At 44.5% G+C, this 22,821-nt stretch overlaps 1 protein-coding gene across 1 annotated transcript; it reads left to right on the top strand.

Annotated features, from left to right (window-relative positions):
• Window positions 1–1,550: 1,550 nt before the first annotated feature.
• LOC115187299 (uncharacterized protein KIAA0754-like) lies at window positions 1,551–6,245 on the top strand. The gene is made up of 9 exons (XM_029746361.1): window positions 1,551–1,792; window positions 1,958–2,069; window positions 3,382–3,579; window positions 3,739–4,399; window positions 5,159–5,376; window positions 5,483–5,539; window positions 5,643–5,742; window positions 5,842–6,015; window positions 6,136–6,245. The coding sequence occupies exons 1-8, from the start codon at window positions 1,656–1,658 to the stop codon at window positions 6,012–6,014; spliced, it is 1,656 nt and encodes a 551-aa protein (XP_029602221.1). The 5' UTR covers window positions 1,551–1,655; the 3' UTR covers window position 6,015; window positions 6,136–6,245.
• The last annotated feature ends 16,576 nt before the right edge of the window (window positions 6,246–22,821 follow it).

Below are 22,821 nucleotides of genomic sequence, written 5' to 3'. Positions count from 1 at the left end.
TCTTCAGCATTTCTCAGTGCTGTAATAGCCGTCTCAGCACGAATGATATAGTCCGTAACACTTTCGTCAGCGGCTTTCTGAAGAGAAGTTAGTTCAGTGTAGAGGCTAATCACACGTGGCTTCCCTTTACCTGCATAATGTTCCCTCAATATCTTCAACGCTTTTCTCCCATCATCTGCTGCTTCTCTCATTATCAGGGAAAGGCTTTTATCATCCAAAACCTGTATCAATTCGGCGTAGGCTTCTTCATTTTTCTCTCTGTCTTCTTCATCTTCATCCACGCTCAATATGGCGGCCTTTAGCCCAAGCAAACGCAAGTGCCCCAAAAACTTTGTCTCCCATAACTCGTACTTTTTTTCATCTCCGTCGAAATATAATCTATTCCATCGGCTTCCATGTTCCCTCCTGGGCCCATAACCTGTTGGTGCTGACATCTTCAGGACAGGAATACCGGTTTACTTAACGGAGGAATAAACACACATGTTCATCATTGGTGTCTTAACCAGAACGGGGGAAAAATGCACTTTATTTATTTTTGCACATGCGCAGTCATACATCTCTCATATATGGCATGACTGTACCAGTGTAAGAACACAACTCAACAACATATTAGTCCACATGCCAACAGTATTGTTTAAACTAGATTCTGATTGGCTTGCAGGTTATTCTACAGTGTAAATTATAAATGAAAACGTGCTTTTATATCAGTGTTACAGATTCACACTACCGAGCGTGTCTCAACCCGTACCGCGCTTTTATCTGCCTAAAGGTATCTTCACGCACGACTGGATAGTCCTTTTGGATACGCTTGTCCAAGGTAAGGATATGCGTCAAGCTGTAGCCTACTTTTAATGTTTTAGTTCCGAACTCAAGTTACTCCAGTCAAGTGATTAATCGTAAAAGTTAGTTGTTTTGACTGAGCAGTCCAATGGCCAATGCTGTTTTGGGACTATGAGATCCTCGGCTATATACTCTGATGAGCAAATAACGTGCATAGATTATGCATTAGGCATTGCACAAATCAGTGTTTAGGTCAGAATATAAAGTTGCTACTTCCGTCAACTCAAGTTACTCAAGTCAAGTGATTAATCGTAAGAGTTAGTTGTTTTGACTGTCAAAACAAATAACTTTGATGGAATATTCCAAATTACAATGGCAATAATGCATCACAACTTCACAATATTACTTGTATTTCAATGATTCATCCAGGCCCAAGACATAAAGTCGCCTGAAAGCTGTGTAGCAATCATTCCATTGCTGACCCATAGGATGGTAATCACATACATGATTGGCTTAATCTAGAATCATGGATACCTTTCATGTGAGTTCTCACACACCAGATTTTTTTACATACCTCAGAAGGAAGATACCTCAATATCTGGAAGCACTGTCTCATGTACAATTGTTAATGCTATCTCTGAAATGTCTAACAAAATGTTGACCTGATCATTTCATCAAGACCTTCTCATCAGAAGTTGGAACTAGTGGTCAACATTGGGGCAATGCAGCCCAAAATAACAGGGGCCAATATTTTCATGGAGGTACGCGCTACACTTCTGATGGGTTTAAAGATTGTATTACATTATCTAAAAGTGAGAAAGTAAACCCCAGCTGTAGTTATTATTTTCACAGGGAAGGACAATCCCCATTATGACATGAACGTTTCATTGCTGAACAACCATAGATATTTTTCTTCTAATTTGGCTCCCGTTCCTCCAACAGGGAGCAAGACCTGCCAGCAGAGCTCACTGGAGCAGGGAGACATCCCGTCATCCTTTTGGCGCCTGACAAAGTACACTTTTTTTCTTCTAAATAACTCTATAGTAACATCTTCTGCACAAAGTTACATTCCTAATAGGATTGGTGTTAAGTGAGAAAGAATCCTATAGATGGTCCCATGGGCATGGTCTGAAGCCTCTCTTCATCGCAGTATGCTGAACCACCTGATTTCTTGCAGGCTTGAGATTCAGATCCTGCTGAACGATGTTAAGCAGTCGATTAACCACATGCAGGGGACGCTGAACACCTTGCAGGGGCAGTGTATTGAGTTGCAGACTGCCATATCTAAGGTAGTGTCAGATGAGTCTCAGATACAGAAGAATAAGTCTATGATGTTATGGTGATAATGATTGAGATGGTGATTATAATAATGATGACTAACGGTACCCCACCCTACGGGCGGTAAATCATTGGATCTGATTAATTCAATTCAATGCAATTCAATCTTAGAGGACTGCAACCATAGAAATACAATGTATTTACACTAATAATAAGCTATTGTCAACTTCCCGTCTATGGTTATCTTGCTCATTGCTCACTGTCAATTGCTGATTGTTACCCTATGTGTGCAACTATTACTGATTTCTCACAGAATAATTATTTGGTTGCAAATGTACCTGAGGCCATGTAAATAATTGTTAGGCTACTCATTTTGAATCCACCGGTGGCAACTTGTGTGACCATAAAAGTCTGTGTGCGACTGGGCACAGTAAAATAATTTGGTTACTGACCTGCCCTACATCATAGAAGGCCCTTCAAGTCGGAACTAGGAAATTCTGACATTTCTGACTCGCTAACTCGTTATGGAATGATGATTTCAAGTTTCCCACTTGTGAAGTATGAGAATCAACCAGTAGGAAGCTCTACACTAATAACTTACATTCATTTCAAATCTGAGGTTCCAAGTTTCCGATGGCATGTGAATTTTTCAATAGTTGCCATGGTAATTTTGAATGTTCAGTCAGTGAGCATTATGGGTAATTGTCCTACATACTTACATGAAATGCTGTAGTAACAGTGCCATTCCAAACACAATAAATGTGAAAATTAACAAAGATACAAAATATTGCTTAAGTGAAGAAAATCAGCTCAAAATTGTAGGAGGAAATGCCCCTGCAGCAGGGAAGCTTACGGTATTATAATATATTGTAGATAACGTTAATATAATTTGTGTATTTACATTATCAGTACACATACAAATGAAAGTATATGCTAGGGATTGATCTACACTGAGTGAACAAAACATTAAGAACACCTATTGAGTTGCCCCCCCCTTGCAGTTCTTGACACAAACCGGTGCGCCTGGCCTACTACCAGGCGCACCGGTTTGCTTATTCACACTCTGAATGACACACATACACAATCCATGTCTCAATTGTCTAAAAATCATTCTTTAACCTGTCTCCTCCCCTTCATCTACACTAAGAAGATTTAACAATTGACATCAATAACTGATGATAGCTTTCACCTGATTAATCTATGTCACGGAAAGAGATGGTGTTCTTAATGTTTAACACACTCAGTGTATGTGTCAATGATGTTATAGATTCCAAGTGGTTGATTTTTTAGGGAATTACTATATGCTCTATGTTATACCTGCAGATCATCACAGCAGCCGAAGTTGCTGCACAGAGGGAGGAGATCCTCCAAACAGCAAGTGTCCCTGCACAGAGGGAGGGGATTCTCCAAACAGCCAGTGTCCCTGCGCAGAGGGAGGGGATTCTCTCAGCAGCTAGCATCAATGCACAGAGGGAGGAGATCCTCCGATCATCAGGCCTCCTCCCTGCACAGAGGGAGGGGATCCTCCAAACAGCCAGTGTCCCTGCGCAGAGGGAGGGGATTCTCTCAGCAGCTAGCATCAATGCACAGAGGGAGGAGATCCTCCGATCATCAGGCCTCATCCCTGCACAGAGGGACGGGATCCTCCAAACAGCCAGTGTCCCTGCGCAGAGGGAGGAGATCCTCCAAACAGCCAGTGTCCCTGCACAGAGGGAGGGGATTCTCTCAGTAGCCAGCATCAATGCACAGAGGGAGGAGATCCTCCGATCATCAGGCCTCATCCCTGCACAGAGGGAGGGGATCCTCCAAACAGCCAGTGTCCCTGCGCAGAGGGAGAGAATCGTACCAATGGCCAGCGTCCCAGCGCACAGCGAGGGGATTGTCCCAAAGGCTAGTGTCCCTGCTGAGAGGGAGGAGGTCCTCCGAGCATCAGGCCTCATGCCTGCACATAAGGAGGGGATCCTCCGAGCATCAGGCCTCATCCCTGTACAGAGGGAGGGGATTCTTCCAGCAGCTTCTATCACTGCGCGGAAGAAGAAGATCCTCAGAGCATCACACGTCACCCATGCACAAAGGGAGTTGATCCTCCTGATGGCCAGTGTCACTGCGCAGAGGAAAGGACTCTTCCCAAAGGCCAGCGTCCCTGCGCACAGGGAGTGGATCGTCCCAAAGGCTAGTGTCCCTGCAGAGAGGGAGGAGATCTTCCTCACAACCAGTGTCCCTGTGAAGAATGGAAACAATCATCCACAACCACCTCCCATCATCCCCATGGTGGCACCACTGTGGAAATGGGATGGTGGAGCATGTACTCCACCTGTGGATTTCTATTCCAAGAGAAGAGGTCACTTAACCTTACCTAATTAGTAAAGAAATTACCATTGTGATAGCGTGAGAATAAGTTGTGATAGATTAAATGTATGGCTCATGTGAGTATATAGCTGTAATACTTTCATGCATTTTCTCCATACAACAGGTTTAGCTCCATTTTACTTTTACATTTTAGTCATTTAGCAGACGCTCTTATCCAGAGCGACTTACAGTAGTGAGTGTATACATTTTCATATTCAGGTGAATCTCTCCAGGATTTCGCATGGGTTTTTTGGATATTAGCTGATAAATATGCTAGATTTTGCAGCGACAATTATGACATTTTGCATAGCAATATGCAATTGTTTTGTCCAATTTGTTGCAAAAATGCGCTGACAAGGAAAAAACTGTGTTGACGTCTGGCTTGATTGAACCATATTATGCAGTCAATGTGCGGTGATTGGTTGAAATTGCGAGCCCTCTTTTTGTACTGTGGTAATGGGTCAGTTCTATGCAATAATATTGTGATGACGTGACTATTTTATTCAGAAATAGTTTGGTGATTGGTCAAATTTGTAAGCCCTCACATAATATGCAGGGAATTGTTGACTTTGCAACCAAAACAATGCGATCGCAGAGTCCTGGAGTAACCTCCCAGTAATCCCTGTGACTGCGTGTTGGTTAAGATTGGGTTGTAACAGAGTATCAGAGCGAGACGTTTCTACCTGGCAGCTAGTAATTGTTCTGTGTGGTGACATGAGCAGAGTGGCCTGACTTCTCCCACTTATTACAGATGTCCGACTTAGATATGTTGAGCATCCTGCTATGATGTCCATCACCAAGCCGGAACATTCCGATGCCAACCCTCAGTGCCAGACTGGCAGCCGGCCGGTGGCTGAGCCCGAGACCCCTGCTGTTCACAATAACAGTGGAGGCTGGCTCAGCTGGGTCTTTGGGAGTGGAAGAGTTAATAAGAAGGAGGTTCATCTACCTGAGGACAAAGACAGATCTGTAAGGAACTGGTTATTAACACTTTATTCTATGTAGAGACAATTGAGTGGATTAAAAAAAAGACAATTTGTGGCTTGCTTCACATTGCTAATATCTTCTTCCTCAGATTGTCTGGGATCCAACTCTGCACAGATGGGTTAACAAAACTGAGCCCAAGGCTGTGGTACACACTTAAATTCAAAGAAATAAAAACAGTGAACAACCATTGTATTTCAACTGTGATAATATTACTAACAATTTGGAAAATGTGTTGATGTGTTTTACAGAACAAGTGTGTACCACCACCTCCACCGATGGGGACCTATGGATATCAGGGGAACACTGGCAGTGTCCCCAAAGGAGTGAATCCTTACTCTATGAAAGCAGGTGAATATTGCTTTAGAATACATGTGGTTTAACCAAGACTGTGTCAGCCAATCATAGATGTCCCTGGTGGTCCCCTGCTAACACCTTTCCCACTACCAGCAGGTCTATGGGGCAGCAGATACCCTACAATGCATGACAATGATGGGACCAACTCAAAGCCTCCAAGCAATGGGCCTGGACTGCTTCCTAGACAGCTCTCTGGCTTGCTCCCTCCTTCACACTTTGACCTCATGGCACCAATGGTTGTGCCACCTGACACTCTACCCTACTGAGGTATGACTCTGGAAAATCCTTCCAAATTGTATCCATTCATCATTAACTGAGATTTTACTTTAACATAGCAAATGGCTGAAGTAGCAAAGATGTTAACTATTTTTTATTTTTGTCCAACAGGCCATTTGCCCAGAGGGGATTTGCCATACATAGATTTTTTTCAGCATTAAAAATGTATTAAAACACACTTTTAATTAAATCTCTCCTTTGTGTCCTCATGTTCACATTAATTTGATGTGTTCTATCATCATTTACAATGCTTATTGCTTCTGCATTGCTTTACGTTACAGACAAGTATACTGCTTAAAACAATAAAGGGAACACTAAAATAACACATCCTAGATCTGAATGAATGATATAATCTTATTAAATACTTTTTTCTTTACATAGTTGAATGTGCTGACAACAAAATCACACAAAAATAATTAATGGAAATCCGATTTATCAACCCATGGAGGTCTGGATTTGGAGTCACACTCAAAATTAAAGTGGAAAACCACACTACAGGCTGATCCAACTTTGATGTAATGTCCTTAAAACAAGTCAAAATGAGGCTCATTAGTGTGTGTGGCCTCCACGTGCCTGTATGACCTCCCCACAACGCCTGGGCATGCTCCTGATGAGTTGGCGGATGGTCTCCTGAGGGATCTCCTCCCAGACTTGGACTAAAGCATCCGCCAACTCCTGGACAGTCTGTGGTGCAACGTGGCGTTGGTGGATGGAGTGAGACATGATGTCCCAGATGTGCTCAATTGGATTCAGGTCTGGGGAACGGGTGGGCCAGTTCATAGCATCAATGCCTTCCTCTTGCAGGAACTGCTGGCACACTCCAGCCACATGAGGTCTAGCATTGTCTTGCATTAGGAGGAACCCAGGGCCAACCGCACCAGCATATGGTCTCACAAGGGGTCTGAGGATCTCATCTCGGTACCTATTGGCAGTCAGGCTACCTCTGGCGAGCACATGGAGGGCTGTGCAGCCCCCCAAAGAAATGCCACCCCACACCATGACTGACCCACCGCCAAACCGGTCATGCTGGAGGATGTTGCAGGCAGCAGAACGTTCTCCACGGCGTCTCCAGACTCTGTCACGTCTGTCACATGTTCTCAGTGTGAACCTACTTTCATCTGTGAAGAGCACAGGGCGCCAGTGGCGAATTTGCCAATCTTGGTGTTCTCTGGCAAATGCCAAACGTCCTGCACGGTGTTGGGCTGTAAGCACAACCCCCACCTGTGGACGTCGGGCCCTCATACCACCCTCATGGAGTCTGTTTCTGACCGTTTGAGCAGACACATGCACATTTGTGGCCTGCTGGAGGTCATTTTGCAGGGCTCTGGCAGTGCTCCTCCTGCTCCTCTATGCACAAAGGCGGAGGTAGCGGTCCTGCTGCTGGGTTGTTGCCCTCCTACGGCCTCCTCCACGTCTCCTGATGTACTGGCCTGTCTCCTCGTAGCGCCTCCATGCTCTGGACACTACGCTGACAGAAACAGCAAACCTTCTTGCCACAGCTCGCATTGATGTGCCATCCTGGATGAGCTGCACTACCTGAGCCACTTGTGTGGGTTGTAGACTCCGTCTCATGCTACCACTAGAGTGAAAGCACCGCCAGCATTCAAAAGTGACCAAAACATCAGCCAGGAAGCATAGGAACTGAGAAGTGGTCTGTGGTCACCACCTGCAGAACCACTCCTTTATTGGGGGTGTCTTGCTAATTGCCTATAATTTCCACCTGTTGTCTATTCCATTTGCACAACAGCATGTGAAATTTATTGTCAATCGGTGTTGCTTCCTAAGTGGACAGTTTGATTTCACAGAAGTGTGATTGACTTGGAGTTACATTGTGTTGTTTAAGTGTTCCCTTTATTTTTTTGAGCAGTGTATATATTATACACATATATTTTATTTTAGACATTAGAAAAACATATTTTTGTGCATTTTGGATGTCCTACATTTACTTACTGTACAGACAAGTAGATTTTATACACATATTTAGATTTTTTTTATTTTTTTTATGTATTCCATAGACATAACGAAATATATTTAGATGCATTTTGAATTCCTAAATGTCAATATTTTTATTTTCTGTGTCACGTGTTTATGCCCATTTATGTACATCCTGTATATGTTACCCTTCCAATGAGCTTATCATATAAACTACAACGCGAAAAGTACGGTTTACTTCACTTTTAATCATGTCAGCACAGGTAACAGCCATTTACAGTCTTTGTTTACATTTACATTACATTTAAGTCATTTAGCAGATTCTCTTATTCAGAGCGACTTACAAATTGGTGCATTCACCTTATAATATCCAATGGAACAACCACTTTACAATAGTGCATCTAAATCTTTTAAGGGGGGAGGGGGGGTTAGAAGGATTACTTTATCCTATCCCAGGTATTCCTTAAAGAGGTGGGGTTTCAGGTGTCTCCGGAAGGTGGTGATTGACTCTGCTGTCCTGGCGTCGTGAGGGAGCTTGTTCCACCATTGGGGTGCCAGAGCAGCGAACAGTTTTGACTGGGCTGAGCGGGAACTGTGCTTCCTCAGAGGTAGGGAGGCGAGCAGGCCAGAGGTGGATGAACGCAGTGCCCTTGTTTGGGTGTAGGGCCTGATCAGAGCCTGAAGGTACGGAGGTGCCGTTCCCCTCACAGCTCCGTAGGCAAGCACCATGGTCTTGTAGTTTATCATTCTTACTCTTCCCAATTCACTTAAACTATATTTCTTTATTTCCCATGGGCTTCACCAGAGTACCCCCTAGTGGCTGGAATACAAGTGTATTAAGCCCCTTACAACACCCCCCTGCAAAAACAAACAAAATGTTGTCCCAAACATTTCACTGGCCTCAAAACTATAAACACATCAGAACGTCTCTAGTTGGTATCCTGATAAGAGCTTGGCAGCCCTAAAGCGTTATTGGTTAGAATGTGTCTGGGCCTCCTCTGCCGGGCTGAACGGCGGGGCAAGGTCATGGGTGACCCCAATGAATCAGTGTCCACTTCATCATGAGATGATTGAGTCTCTGAGCCCTCAGCTGTTTCCATATTTACCCCTGTCCTCTCCGGGCTCTCTCTGAGGACTGGCTGGCACTCCTTCACAGTGAAGTTTCTATCAGTCTGACGCCGTTCCTCACTATTATCTGATACTAGTTGTGTGCTACTCTGTCTGCTCTCTTCATCCCTATGTGGCCTATTGATGAATACTGGATAAGAATCCTCATCTGAGCTCTCACACTCAGCGCTCTCCCCATTTTGCTGATTTTGCTGGGGTGGTTCCCTTCTCCACAGACCTCTACTGGGTATTTCAACAGGTTCCTCAAATGGTAGGGAATTACATGACATGAGCATATTGCGATGCAGAACCCGGGCCCTGCCTGTACCCCTCTCGGGTTTGACCTCATAGACAGGGCTGTCATCACCTTTCCTGGTTACCACCACATGTATTTGGTCCTCCCAGTGTGATCTTAGCTTTCCCGGCCCCCCACGTTCTGACATGTTCCTCACCAGTACACGATCCCCTGAGACCAGAACCGAACTCCTTTTCTTCCGATCGTAGTAGGCTTTTCCCTTTGCTGTTGATTTCTCCATGTTTCTACTGGCGATGTCATAGGCTTCAGCCATCTGTTGCTGCCACTTCTTAGCATAATCCTGGTATGATTTCTCCTGTTCCTTTATCTGTAACCCAAAGACAAGGTCAAGAGGTAGCAGTGGAGCCCTTCCAAACAGCAGGAAATACGGTGAGAACCCAGTAGCATCCATGGTGGTACTTTTTTGCTACAGTTTTCCTTGACCTATTTCTGGTGGGGTAGGCTTGTGCAAGTTTTGTAAAGTTAGCTAAAATAACTCAAATGTACTCGTAGCCCCCTCTGCTTTTCTCCAAATGCACATAGTCAATTGAAATCATCTGGAAAGGAGCTGTAGCTCGTACATGTTGCATTGGGGCCCTAGTTATTACACTGGGTTCCTTTTGTTTGATACACTTACACACTTTGGTGATAAAGTGTTCAATGTCATGTTGCATGCGCGGCCAATAAAAGCATTCTCGTGCTAAGTTCAACACTCTTTCTGTTCCTAGATGGGCCATTTCACTGTGTAAGTTCTTGTATATCAGTGTTCTATACTGACTTGATACCACAACTTGTGTCGTTTTCGCTGTTTTCCTTTTTAATGTTCCATCTGGTGAGACATGGAGCCTGTTCCACTCTTGCAGTAACTGTTTGACTTTGTAGGACTCTTGTTGACATTCTGTTGGTTTAGACTTAGTCCTTTGACTTTTCAGTTCCAAGATTCTCGATACAGCCGCATCCTTTAACTGAGCCTGCATGATATCGTGTGGAGACAGTCGGCCTGTAACTGTTCCCCCCCACCATGACAGCTCATCTTGCACTGATGGCCTTAGTGTGACCGTGGATATCCACATTACACAGTCATTCTGCTCTCTGAACAATATTGAGTGTTGCTTTTACCATTTCAAGTGAGTGTTTCTCAGTGCATTCTTCCATGTAATGTTCAACATTTTCTCCATTCCTCAGTTATGATGGATACCTGAGCCCCTGTGTCTTTACACCCTCCATATAACACCACACTTGACATTTTTTACCAATGAGCTGTGCTATATTACAATGTCCTGTGGTAGCTGGGGTAGTTGGTGTAACAGTGTAGGTTCCGTCCCTCTCTTCGCCCCAACCCGGGCTCGAACCAGGGACCCTTGCACACATCAACAACTGACGCCCACGAAGCATCGTTACCCATCGCGCCACAAAAGCCGCGGCCCTTGCAACACAAGGGGAAACCCTACTTCAAGTCTCAGAGCGAGTGACGTCACTGATTGAAATGCTATTAGCGCGCACCACCGCTAACTAACTAGCCATTTCACATCGGTTACATTGGCCCCCACTCGCTCTGTGTCATGGGACAAGGGGAGTTGTGGTCAGTCTTGCGAGCAGTCTTACATGTATGTTGGTGCTGTTTCCAATGATCCTGTTAGCACACTTTGGAACAATAGGCAGCTTTATGACACAATGAACACAACTTCAACTCTGAGATTCTCTCTACCTTTGCACTGCAGCCACTGCAACACTGAATGAAACTAGATGTATCTGAGGTCACTCCCCGTTCCATGGTTGTGACCCCCAGGCGTTTCCCGATGGATGTGCGTTGCCCCTGATCCTACATCCTACTGCCCAATGGCTATCACTGCCACATTTGTAGCAATGATGGCAAGTCTGTTGACCAGTCTCATAACAACTTTTGCATTTTCTTTTCTCCCTGTTGGTTGGACTTGGTTTTCTGTTGGAGGCATTCCTAACTGAACTGTCACCCTGGCCCTGCACTGACTGTACTAATGAGGCAACCTGACAGGTCAGTTGTTTGATTACTTCTGTCGTGTCTTTGGGCACCATTAACTGAAGACATGTTTATCAAAATAACTCCCTGTTATTATTATTACGCGATTAAACTGATTAATCGTTTAACTGTAATTAACTAGGAGATCGGGGCACCAAGGAAAGTATTCAGATTACAAAGATATAATTTTCCTAATATAACTTTCCTATATTATAACATATATTATATTATAGTATAGGCCGATTATCTTCTGGTTTAAATGGTGTATTTTACCTCGCTCCCGTCTCATTCCAAACGTCGTAAATTGTTGTATCTGCACGAACCCAGTCTTTACTAAAAGTCATCCATACATCAATTGTCTTAAAATCATTTATTTACTAAACTAAGTAATTCACAGAAAGCATACAAACAGTAATTATCGTCACAAAGAATTGGTAGAGAAATGTGCCCTAGTGGGCTAAACCGGCATGGCTGGTGTCTTGTTAAAACAAAGGGTCATAAAGGGCAGCTGAGAAGACCCTACAGAGTTGATAAATATTAACAATTGATATGCTAATCCTTTGCACATGAACGCTCACTCATTCGGGAACAATTGCAATCAATATATATATTTACGCTCAGTGTGTCGTCGGGATCCTTGTTGGAGAGTTTTTGTCCTGTTGGAGAGTTTTTGTCCGCGTTTTCTCTCTCGGTTAGAATGGATCTTTCAAAGCGACATTCATTAGCGTCGTTATAGAATGGATGTTTCGTCGGTCTTCACATTCAATGATACCGAATTCTAGCTGCTGACTAGTACTTAATATCAAAGACTTGTTCTTATTCTGTATCGATAGTTTAACCACGTGGTATGGTTAAAGTTCAGTAGAGGAATACATGGTCAAACCTATTGGCCAACTCGTAATGGAGTGGAGGCCTGGTCTGAAGAAAGTAACCCTGGGTGGGGGTTTTATTCGGAATGACAGAAAAAGGCTGTCTCATGACGACAGGTCTTGTCTGTGTCCCTGGGGGCGTGCCGATGACTGAGTTAAGCTTTGAACAGAAATACAATTCTATCACATTAACATCAGTACATAGCCTCTCAACATATTCCAAATAGCTTTAATCTTATTAAATCATTGTATACAACCATTTAGATGCAAGTCCCATAGCTGAGGCTATTATATAAACCTTAGTATGGTAATATGGTACTATTGTCTCCAATGGGTATCACAAAATTGTACCAAGCGGACCAGTTCGTAGCTGGATTCTTCACCGATCTTTTATACCATCTCCAGAACATAAATGTCGTTCGGTTCCCCAATTCTGTGAGTTGGAAGAATTTCCTTTGTCTCTCTATGAAACCCCTCTCTGTCTCAACTGGGCCAAGCGGCAGGACATTCTCCTTTAGAATTTTATGACCGCCTTCACAGGGCCTGGGTAGGGAGAGGTAGGTAGGGGGATGGTGCAAGGGGGAGGGGGTCAACTGTGCTCCCTGTTCCCAGAGAGAGGGCAACGTCATGACACTTCATTGCTCGCATCAATTTTACTTAGGAGAGGATTATATTTATTTTGTTTTCGGACTGTGGTCTGTGAGGGCTCTGCCTGTTCACATTCCTTTCCTCTATCCCGGTTATCCTCACTCTATACTTCGTTCACTCGTGTGAGTGTGAGCTTACGGGAAATCCTGGCCTTTTGCATGCGTTCGCTTTCATTGCCCTGGGCAATTTGCATTTTCTCAAGCAACAGTTCATCACTGGTGTTAATATTCTGGAGATGCACTCTCATCTCTTCCCTGACATTATCATTTGTTAATCCTGTAACAATGGCCTGCAGGCATTGACTCTTGACTAACTGTGCCATATTTCAGTCCTGATTGGGCACGAGCTGAGGCTGATAACACTTTCTGTCTCAGGTTAAAGACTCGGACTAGGATGTCCAAGGCAGTGTTGCTTTAGTCAACTTGTGATAAAGTTCAGTAGCATCCCTCTCTGCATAATGTGTCCTCAAGATATGTGTCCCCCAGATAACTCCTCATCTTAAGCCCTGGGCTCACAGCTCTGATTACTGCTTCTATGATTTCTAATTCATGGTATCCTTTTCTCCGTCCATTTTCAATATGATGTTCTAGGCTGCTGAAGCTGAGCTTATCTTTTTGATTTTGATCTCCGATCTGTCCATGAATTTTAAAGTCTTTATAACTGGACATACTCAATCCATTCTCTCTCTGTGGTGGGTGCCTTTCTGGAGCTGAGACCACTTCTCTGCTGGGCTGAGGAGCCCCTCCCTCTTCTTTTCGTTCTGCCGCAGCTCTCGTCTCTCCGCTGGGTTCGCTTTCGCCGACTGGCTGGGACTTGTAGGCAGACTTTCACAGTATCCTCAGAGTCCGACATTCCTTTGATTTCGCCTTTCAGTTGAAGCAGCCAAGACATTCCCTCATCCTCTGATTCCATTAAATCCTCCTTCTCACAGTAATCTTCCATCAATTAGCGCGATGGCTCTTTCCTTTTACTTCAGGCATCTACACCTCCTATTCCACAACGTACACACAAGTGCCGTAAATTGTCCTCAGTTAAAGTCCATAAACTCTGTTCGATTTCATCCAACAACATTTCCCTCTCTCGACTCATATTGTCCTACTCACGTGGCAACAACGACAATGCAGGCAATGGCAAGATAGCTACACTCCGTTAGGTGGTTAGCCTGCTAACGTTAGCTAGCTAGCTACTCTCCCAATGTCTCTCACTCGTTGTCCGTTCCAGGAATATGGGCTGGTGCTCATATGAAAATAAATCTCAGCGGTGTCTCCAAATTTGTTACCCTTCCAAGGAGCTTATCATATAAACTACAACGCGAAAAGTACGGTTTACTTCACTTTTAATCATGTCAGCACAGGTGACAGCTGTTTACAGCTTTTCTTTAGTTTTTCATTCTTACTCTTCCCAACTCACTTAAACTATATTTCTTTATTTCCCATGGTGTCACGACTCCTGCCGAAGTCGGTTCCTCTTGTTCGGGCGGCGTTCGGTGGTCGACGTCACCGGTCTTCTAGCCATCGCCGCTCCACCTTTCATTTCCCATTTGTTTTGTCTTGTTTTTCCACACACCTGGTTTTACATCCCCTCATTACTCTACGTGTATATTATCCTGAGGTCCCCTCGTGTCTGTGTGTGGTATTGTTAATTCGTTTTGTGTGTGACGCTACAGGCTAGTTTTGCGCCGGGTATTATGTTAACCCGTGGTTTTTGTATTTTGCACTATTTTCTTGTAGTCATAGCAGATAATATTTTAATTTTTGGTGACTTTAACATTCACATGGAAAAGTCCACAGACCCACTCCAAAAGGCTTTCGGAGCCATCATCGACTCAGTGGGTTTTGTCCAACATGTCTTTGGACCTACTCACTGCCACAGTCATACTCTGGACCTAGTTTTGTCCCATGGAATAAATGTTGTGGATCTTAATGTTTTTCCTCATAATCCTGGATTATCGGACCACCATTTTATTGCGTTTGCAACAAATAATCTGCTCAGACCCCAACCAAGGAGCATTTAAAGTTGTGCTATAAATTCTCAGACAACCCAAAGATTCCTTGATGCCCTTCCAGACTCCCTCTGCCTACCCAAGGACGTCAGAGGACAAAAATCAGTTAACCACCTAACCGAGGAACTCAATTTAACCTTGCGCAATACCCTAGATGCAGTTGCACCCCTAAAAATTAAAAACATCTGTCATAAGAAACTAGCTCCCTGGTATACAGAAAATACACAAGCTCTGAAGCAAGCTTCCAGAAAATTGGAACGGAAATGGCGCCACACCAAACTGGAAGTCTTCCGACTAGCTTGGAAAGACAGTACCGTGCAGTATCGAAGAGCCCTCACTGCTGCTCGATCATCCTATTTTTCCAACTTAATTGAGGAAAATAAGAACAATCCGAAATTTCTTTTTGATACTGTCGCAAAGCTAACTAAAAAGCAGCATTCGCAAATGGAGGATGGCTTTCACTTCAGCAGTAATAAATTTATGAACTTCTTTGAGGAAAAGATCATGATCATTAGAAAGCAAATTACGGACTCCTCTTTAAATCTGGGTATTCCTCCAAAGCTCCATTGTCCTGAGTCTGCACAACTCTGCCAGGACCTAGGATCAAGGGAGATACTAAAGTGTTTTAGTACTATATCTCTTGACACAATGATGAAAATAATCATGGCCTCCAAACCCTCAAGCTGCATACTGGACCCTATTCCAACTAAACTACTGAAAGAGCTGCTTCCTGTGCTTGGCCCTCCTATGTTGAACATAATAAACGGCTCTCTATCCACCGGATGTGTACCAAGCTCACTAAAAGTGGCAGTAATAAAGCCTCTCTTGAAAAAGTCGAATCTTGACCCAGAAATTATAAAAAACTATCGGCCTATATCGAATCTTCCATTCCTCTCAAAAATTTTAGAAAAAGCTGTTGCACAGCAACTCACTGCCTTCCTGAAGACAAACAATGTATACGAAACGCTTCAGTCTGGTTTTAGACCCCATCATAGCACTGAGACTGCACTTGTGAAGGTGGTAAATGACCTTTTAATGACGTCAGACCGAGGCTCTGCATCTGTCCTCGTGCTCCTAGATCTTAGTGCCGCTTTTGATACCATCGATCACCACATTCTTTTGGAGAGATTGGAAACCCAAATTGGTCTACATGGACAAGTTCTGGCCTGGTTTAGATCTTATCTGTCGGAAAGATATCAGTTTGTCTCTGTGAATGGTTTGTCCTCTGACAAATCAATTGTAAATTTCGGTGTTCCTCAAGGTTCCGTTTTAGGACCACTATTGTTTTCACTATATATTTTACCTCTTGGGGATGTCATTCGAAAACATAATGTTAAATTTCACTGCTATGCGGACGACACACAGCTGTACATTTCAATGAAAGATGGTGAAGGCCCAAAATTGCCCTCGCTAGAAGCCTGTGTTTCAGACATAAAGAAGTGGATGGCTGCAAACTTTCTACTTTTAAACTCGGACAAAACAGAGATGCTTGTTCTAGGTCCCAAGAAACAAAGAGATCTTCTGTTGAATCTGACAATTAATCTGGATGGTTGTACAGTCGTCTCAAATAAAACTGTGAAGGACCTCGGCGTTACTCTGGACCCTGATCTCTCTTTTGAAGAACATATCAAGACTGTTTCAAGGACAGCTTTTTTCCATCTACGTAACATTGCAAAAATCAGAAACTTTCTGTCCAAAAATGACGCAGAAAAATTAATCCATGCTTTTGTTACTTCTAGGCTGGACTACTGCAATGCTCTACTTTCCGGCTACCCGGATAAAGCACTAAATAAACTTCAGTTAGTGCTAAATACGGCTGCTAGAATCCTGACTAGAACCAAAACATTTGATCATATTACTCCAGTGCTAGCCTCCCTACACTGGCTTCCTGTTAAGGCAAGGGCTGATTTCAAGGTTTTACTGCTAACCTACAAAGCATTACATGGGCTTGCTCCTACCTATCTTTCCGATTTGGTCCTGCCGTACATACCTACACGTACGCTATGGTCACAAGATGCAGGCCTCCTAATTGTCCCTAGAATTTCTAAGCAAACGGCTGGAGGTAGGGCTTTCTCCTATAGAGCTCAATTTTTATGGAATGCTCTGCCTACCCATGTGAGAGACGCAGACTCAGTCTCAACCTTTAAGTCTTTACTGAAGACTTATCTCTTCAGTAGGTCCTATGATTAAGTATAGTCTGGCCCAGGAGTGTGAAGGTGAACGGAAAGGCTGGAGCAACGAACCGCCCTTGCTGTCTCCGCCTTGCCGGTTCCCCTCTCTCCACTGGGATTCTCTGACTCTAACCCTATTACAGGGGCTGAGTCACTGGCGTACTGGTGTTCTTCCATGCCGTCCATGGGAGGGGTGCGTCACTTGAGTGGGCTGAGTCACTGACGTGGTCTTCCTGTCTGGGTTGGCGCCCCCCCTTGGGTTGTGCCGTGGCGGAGGTCTTTGTGGGCTATACTCGGCCTTGTCTTAGGACGGTAAGTTGGTGGTTGGAGACATCCCTCTAGTGGTGTGGGGGCTGTGCTTTGGCAAAGTGGGTGGGGTTATATCCTGCCTGTTTGGCCCTGTCCGGGGGTTTCATCGGATGGGGCCACAGTGTCTCCTGATCCCTCCTGTCTCAGCCTCCAGTATTTATGCTGCAGTAGTTTATGTGTCGGGGGGCTAGGGTCAGTCTGTTACATCTGGAGTATTTCTCTTGTCTTATCCGGTGTCCTGTGTGAATTTAAATATGCTCTCTCTAATTCTCTCTTTCTCTCTTTCTTTCTTTCTCTCGGAGGACCTGAGCCCTAGGACCATGCCTCAGGACTACCTGGCATGATGACTCCTTGCTGTCCCCAGTCCACCTGGCCGTGCTGCTGCTCCAGTTTCAACTGTTCTGCCTGCGGCTATGGAACCCTGACCTGTTCACCGGACGTGCTTGTTGCACCCTCGACAACTACTATGATTATTATTATTTGACCATGCTGGTCATTTATGAACATTTTAACATCTTGACCATGTTCTGTTATAATATCCACCCGGCACAGCCAGAAGAGGACTGGCCACCCCTCATAGCCTGGTTCCTCTCTAGGTTTCTTCCTAGGTTTTTGGCCTTTCTAGGGAGTTGTTCCTAGGGAGTTTTTCCTAGCCACCGTGCTTCTTTCACATGCATTGCTTGCTGTTTGGGGTTTTAGGCTGGGTTTCTGTACAGCACTTTGAGATATCAGCTGATGTACGAAGGGCTATATAAATTTGATTTGATTTGAAATAAATTTGATATTTGTGCGCTCGCTTTTTCCTTGGGCCGGAGTGTTGTTACGCAGTTGCGTCCGGCTGTTTTCCTCTGCCTAATAAAGCGTTCCTGTTCACTCTTCTCTGCTCTCCTGCACCTGACTTCCTTCGACCAGTTGCGCACACTCTGACAGAATACCACACCCTGCCTTATGGAGTCAGCAGGAGCAGGTACCCCTGTTGTAGGGGTCGAGGAGCGCGTCCGAGAGCACACGGCGATGCTCCACCATCTCGGCGCCGATATAATCCGCGTCGTTCAGACGATGGACCACTGGGAGAGACAGGGAGTCCCTCCAGCGCCTCCACCAGCACAACAGGGGTCGCCACTACTCGCCCCTCCTGTATCTGGTCCCAGTGGGATTCGTCTCGCTCTTCCCGGGGAGTATGATGGGACGGCGGCATGCTGCCAGGGTTTCCTGCTGCAGCTGGACCTGTACCGGCTCCTTCGGGACGTGAGAGGGTGTCCGCCCTCGTCTCGTGCCTCTCGGGGAAAGCCCTGGAGTGGGCTAACGCCATGTGGGTAGAAGGAGATGCGGCGCTGGACCACTTCGAGGAGTTCACCCGCCGCTTCCGAGCAGTCTTCGACCACCCGCCCGAGGGTAGAGCGGCGGGTGAACGTCTCTTCCACTTGAGGCAGGGGACGAGGAGCGCCCAGGAGTTCGCCCTGGACTTTCGGACCCTGGCCCCAATACATGTGGGGGAAGAGGTGGCTGTCGAATATATGATTCTGATATGTACAGGTAATCTCATTGTGTGTGTGTGGGGGGGAGGGCGTCCACATTTGTGTGCGTACTCTGAGGTGTGTTTGAATATGAATGAGCAGCAGTGTTGTGATGTGTCCTATCCCGTCCTTGCAGAGTGATCTTCCTTGGCCTCAGCACATGTCTCAGTGGCTCCTCTGTAGGAGGGAGGGGGACACCACCACGGGACAGACCCCACACTCATCACTAGAGATCGAACTTCAGACTCCCTCCAAAACCACTGAACCCCTCAACACTCGGAAAGAGATTAACGTGCACAGCCTTAGACAGAGCCGGAACAGGATAACTCCCTCCAAACTCACAAAGACACGGAGGAGGAGAAACTATCCAACACCCAGGGAGAGAGAACAAGTGACCTCAGTCGAACACAGCCAGAAAGAGGCGGTGGAAGAGGCGTTAGATAGAGGAGGAGGTTACCCCAGAGGCCATTCATCCTGTTCATGTGAGTAAGAAAGAGCAGAAGGCTTCTGATCAGCCAAATGGCAGGCAGAGGGAGAGGTCATAGTGATTCAAACCCACAGAGAGAAAGACAACCCACACAACCTCTTGGTTGAGATGAACCACACAGAGGTAGAGGCAGAGGGCCTTCAGGGCTAGCCAGTCAGCCTGCCTGCTCTGATCCTCAAGTCAATTGTATTTAAATTCATGTTCATTAAAGATTTGTATTCAAGAATTGAAAAGTCCCATTTACTTAATGATACTATTTCACTGTCTTCAACCCTCAAGAACCAGGGTGAGTCTGGGTCACCCTTTTCCTGGGCAAACACAACTTGCATATCGTCATAGACTAGGCCGAAACGTTAATCTTTTAACCTTGCTTGAATAAAACAATGCATTTTTTATAGTGAGCAAGAGCTGCGCTTTTTCCTTTTCTATGATGATTCAAGTTTTTGGTTGCACCTCAACTCAACGTTGGTTTGAGTTTATTTTATTTTTACAGGGACAGTGCACATTTATCAACGTTTCAGTTAAGCCAGTTAGCCAGTTGGCTAATTTTAAACCGCAGTCCCTGGGCAGGTTATTAAAAAACAATTACAATATAGACAATCGTTGAGCAGTGAGCACACGCAGAGCAACATAGGACAAGCAAGACGTAGCATACAGACAGAGCAACATAGAACAAAAAGCAACGAGACAAAATCTATTAAAGCAACAGTGTTTCCACACCTCACAAGCTACAGACAACATGGAAAGCGGCAGTACACAGCTTAGGATTATGTTCACAAATCTGATTGACCTTTATCCATGTCTTCATGTTTTTTGTGAAAGTGTGATAGGTGTTGCAGTTATGTGTGTCTGATGGCAGTGTATTCCAGGTATGGGAAGCTCTCACAGAGAAAGCGGATTTACTAAAGGTGCTTTTCCTTAAGGGAACTATACATTCACCTTTCATGGCAGACCTTGTGGATCTGCTGCCATATGTTTGGGTTTTCTGTTCAACAAAAATAAGGACTGGAGGGGGAGCCAGGCCATTTAGGATCTTGAATACAAGACATGCGTCAGTGTATTGCACAAGATTTTCCCAACTCAGGAGCTCACCACCTGGAGCTTCTCCCCTGACACATAGACATCTGGCTCAGTAGCATCTGTTGCCCTCTTTGTGAAGAACTTGCAGACAGTTTTTTTCACATTGAGATGCAAACACGAGTCACTGAGCCACTTTGTAACCTGGACCATTACAGTAGTGAATTCTTGTGCAGCTTGTTGTTTGCTCTTCGCATGCACATATATCACTGTATCATCTGCATACATTTGAACTTCAGACCCAGTACAGACAGAAGGCAAATCATTAATGTACAGGCTGAACAGGAGGGACCCCAGTTTGACCCTTGGGGCACACCCACATCATAGCTAAGAGTGGGCGACAGCTCACTGCTCACTCTGACACACTGAGTTCTGCCTTCAAGGTATAATTTCATCCATCTCAAGGCATCGGGGGAAAAGTTGAACTTGGACAATTTTGTGATGAGAATCTCATGGTTAACAGTATCAAAAGCCTTCCTTAGGTCCAGAAACACAGCCCCAACAACGCCCCCTTTGTCCATCTTGGACTTCACATTTTCCAGAAGAAAGCAGTCGGCCGTTTCTGTGGAGTGTTTCGCTCTGAAACCAAACTGCATGGAGTGTAATGTGAAGAGGCTGTTGTTGAGGTGGGCAATCAGTTGTTCTGCAACACACTTTTCAACAACCTTCGACATTACAGGTAGTATACTAATGAGCCTGTAGTTACTCACGTCAGCAGGGTCGCCCGATTTAAAGATGGCCGTTATTATGGCCGACTTCCACACCCTTGGAAACACCCCCAGACCAATAGATGTGTTGGTGACCTTAGTAATGGGGCCAATGAGTGACTCTTTGTAGTTTTTAAGAAAGGTAGAGTCCAGCCCAAACACATCTTTGGCTTTAGAGTTCTTTAGTGAGCTAATCACCTTGTTCACCTTTGACTCAGAAACCTCCCTTATGATGAAGACAGGTTGAGCGTCATTTACTAGCACTGAGCCCAAGAAACCAGTGGAGGGGTTCTGTGTCAGTACCCTGACAGAGTCAATAAAGTAGGAATTGAAGGCTATTGCTATTTCGACTGCATCCTGTGTTAGATTGTTATTCACCAGGATTTCTAGTCTTTTTGCAGTGTTACTATGGTCTTTCCCTGTTAACTTTTTTAGATTCTCCCAGATCAATTTAGAATTTCCCTTTGCTTCACCAATTATGTTAATAAAAAAGTTTGCCTTGGCCTGTCTGATTTCTTTCATCACCTTATTTCTCAACATGGTAAACCTACGTCTGTCATGCTCTAATTTGGATTTTAGGGCTGTTTTTAGAGCATAATCTCGTTCTTTCATCAATTTCCAGATTTCTCCATTTAGCCAAGCTAGAGTGCTCTTTTGGCCAGGTTTGGATTTGATTTTCTTTAGGAAACCATTTATTGTAGTCTGGATTGTGGATAGAAAAACCTGACTATCAGCTTCCACATCTGTATAGGACAAGAGATCATTCCAGTTAATTCCCTTAATTGTGATTTCAAAATAGTTTAATTCACTCTTAGGAATTCTTAGTTGATCCGTCTTTCTAACAGTAGAGGGTAAACCTGCTCTTAGAAAGCTTTCTGGCTATAAGTGTCAGATTATGATCAGACAGCCCAGTAACCATATTGAATGATTTAATCACTCTCTCTGGTGTATTACTGAACATCAAATCAATCTGTGTTTTAGAGCAACAAGTCACCCTGGTTGGCCTTTTAACTAGTTCTGTAAGGTCAAAGGTATTAGTGATCCATTTGAGGGTTTTCCTACAAGACTTGTCTTCATAATTAATATTAAAATCTCCCATTAAGATGACCTCGTTCCCAAAATCACATTCCCTAAGCATGTTATTAAACTGATCAAAAAACACACTTTTGGGGGAAGGTGGTCTATACATTCCAATAAGGGTAAAAGACATTTGGGGAGACAGTGTAACGTTCAGGCCAATACATTCTAGTTCATTATCACATGACCACTCAATTTGTTTACATCGGATATGTTGTTTAATGTAAATCATCAGACCCCCTCCTCTTCCTTCAATCCTGTCTCTCCTGAAAACATTGTAGCCAGGCACAATCAAAGCAGCATATGGAGAGTTTTTATGGAGCCATGTATCTGAAAGGCAGAGGAAGTCAAGGTTGGAGTCTGTGAGAAGATGTTGAATTTGATCACTTTTTGGAACGACACTACGAATGTTCAAGTGCCCCCCTAGTAGTCCCTTGGGCTTAGCTCATGGCTCCCAGATGACTTGAGAGTTTTTTAGTTTTTTTATTATTTCACCTTTATTTAACCAGGTAAGCTAGTTCAGAACAAGTTCTCATTTACAACTGCGACCTGGCCAAGATAAAGCAAAGCAGTGCGACAGACACGACAACACAGAGTTAC

This window comes from Salmo trutta, unplaced genomic scaffold, assembly GCF_901001165.1.
Source record: "Salmo trutta unplaced genomic scaffold, fSalTru1.1, whole genome shotgun sequence".
NCBI classification, from domain to species: Eukaryota; Metazoa; Chordata; class Actinopteri; order Salmoniformes; family Salmonidae; genus Salmo; species Salmo trutta.
This window is presented reverse-complemented; position numbering and strand designations above follow the sequence as displayed.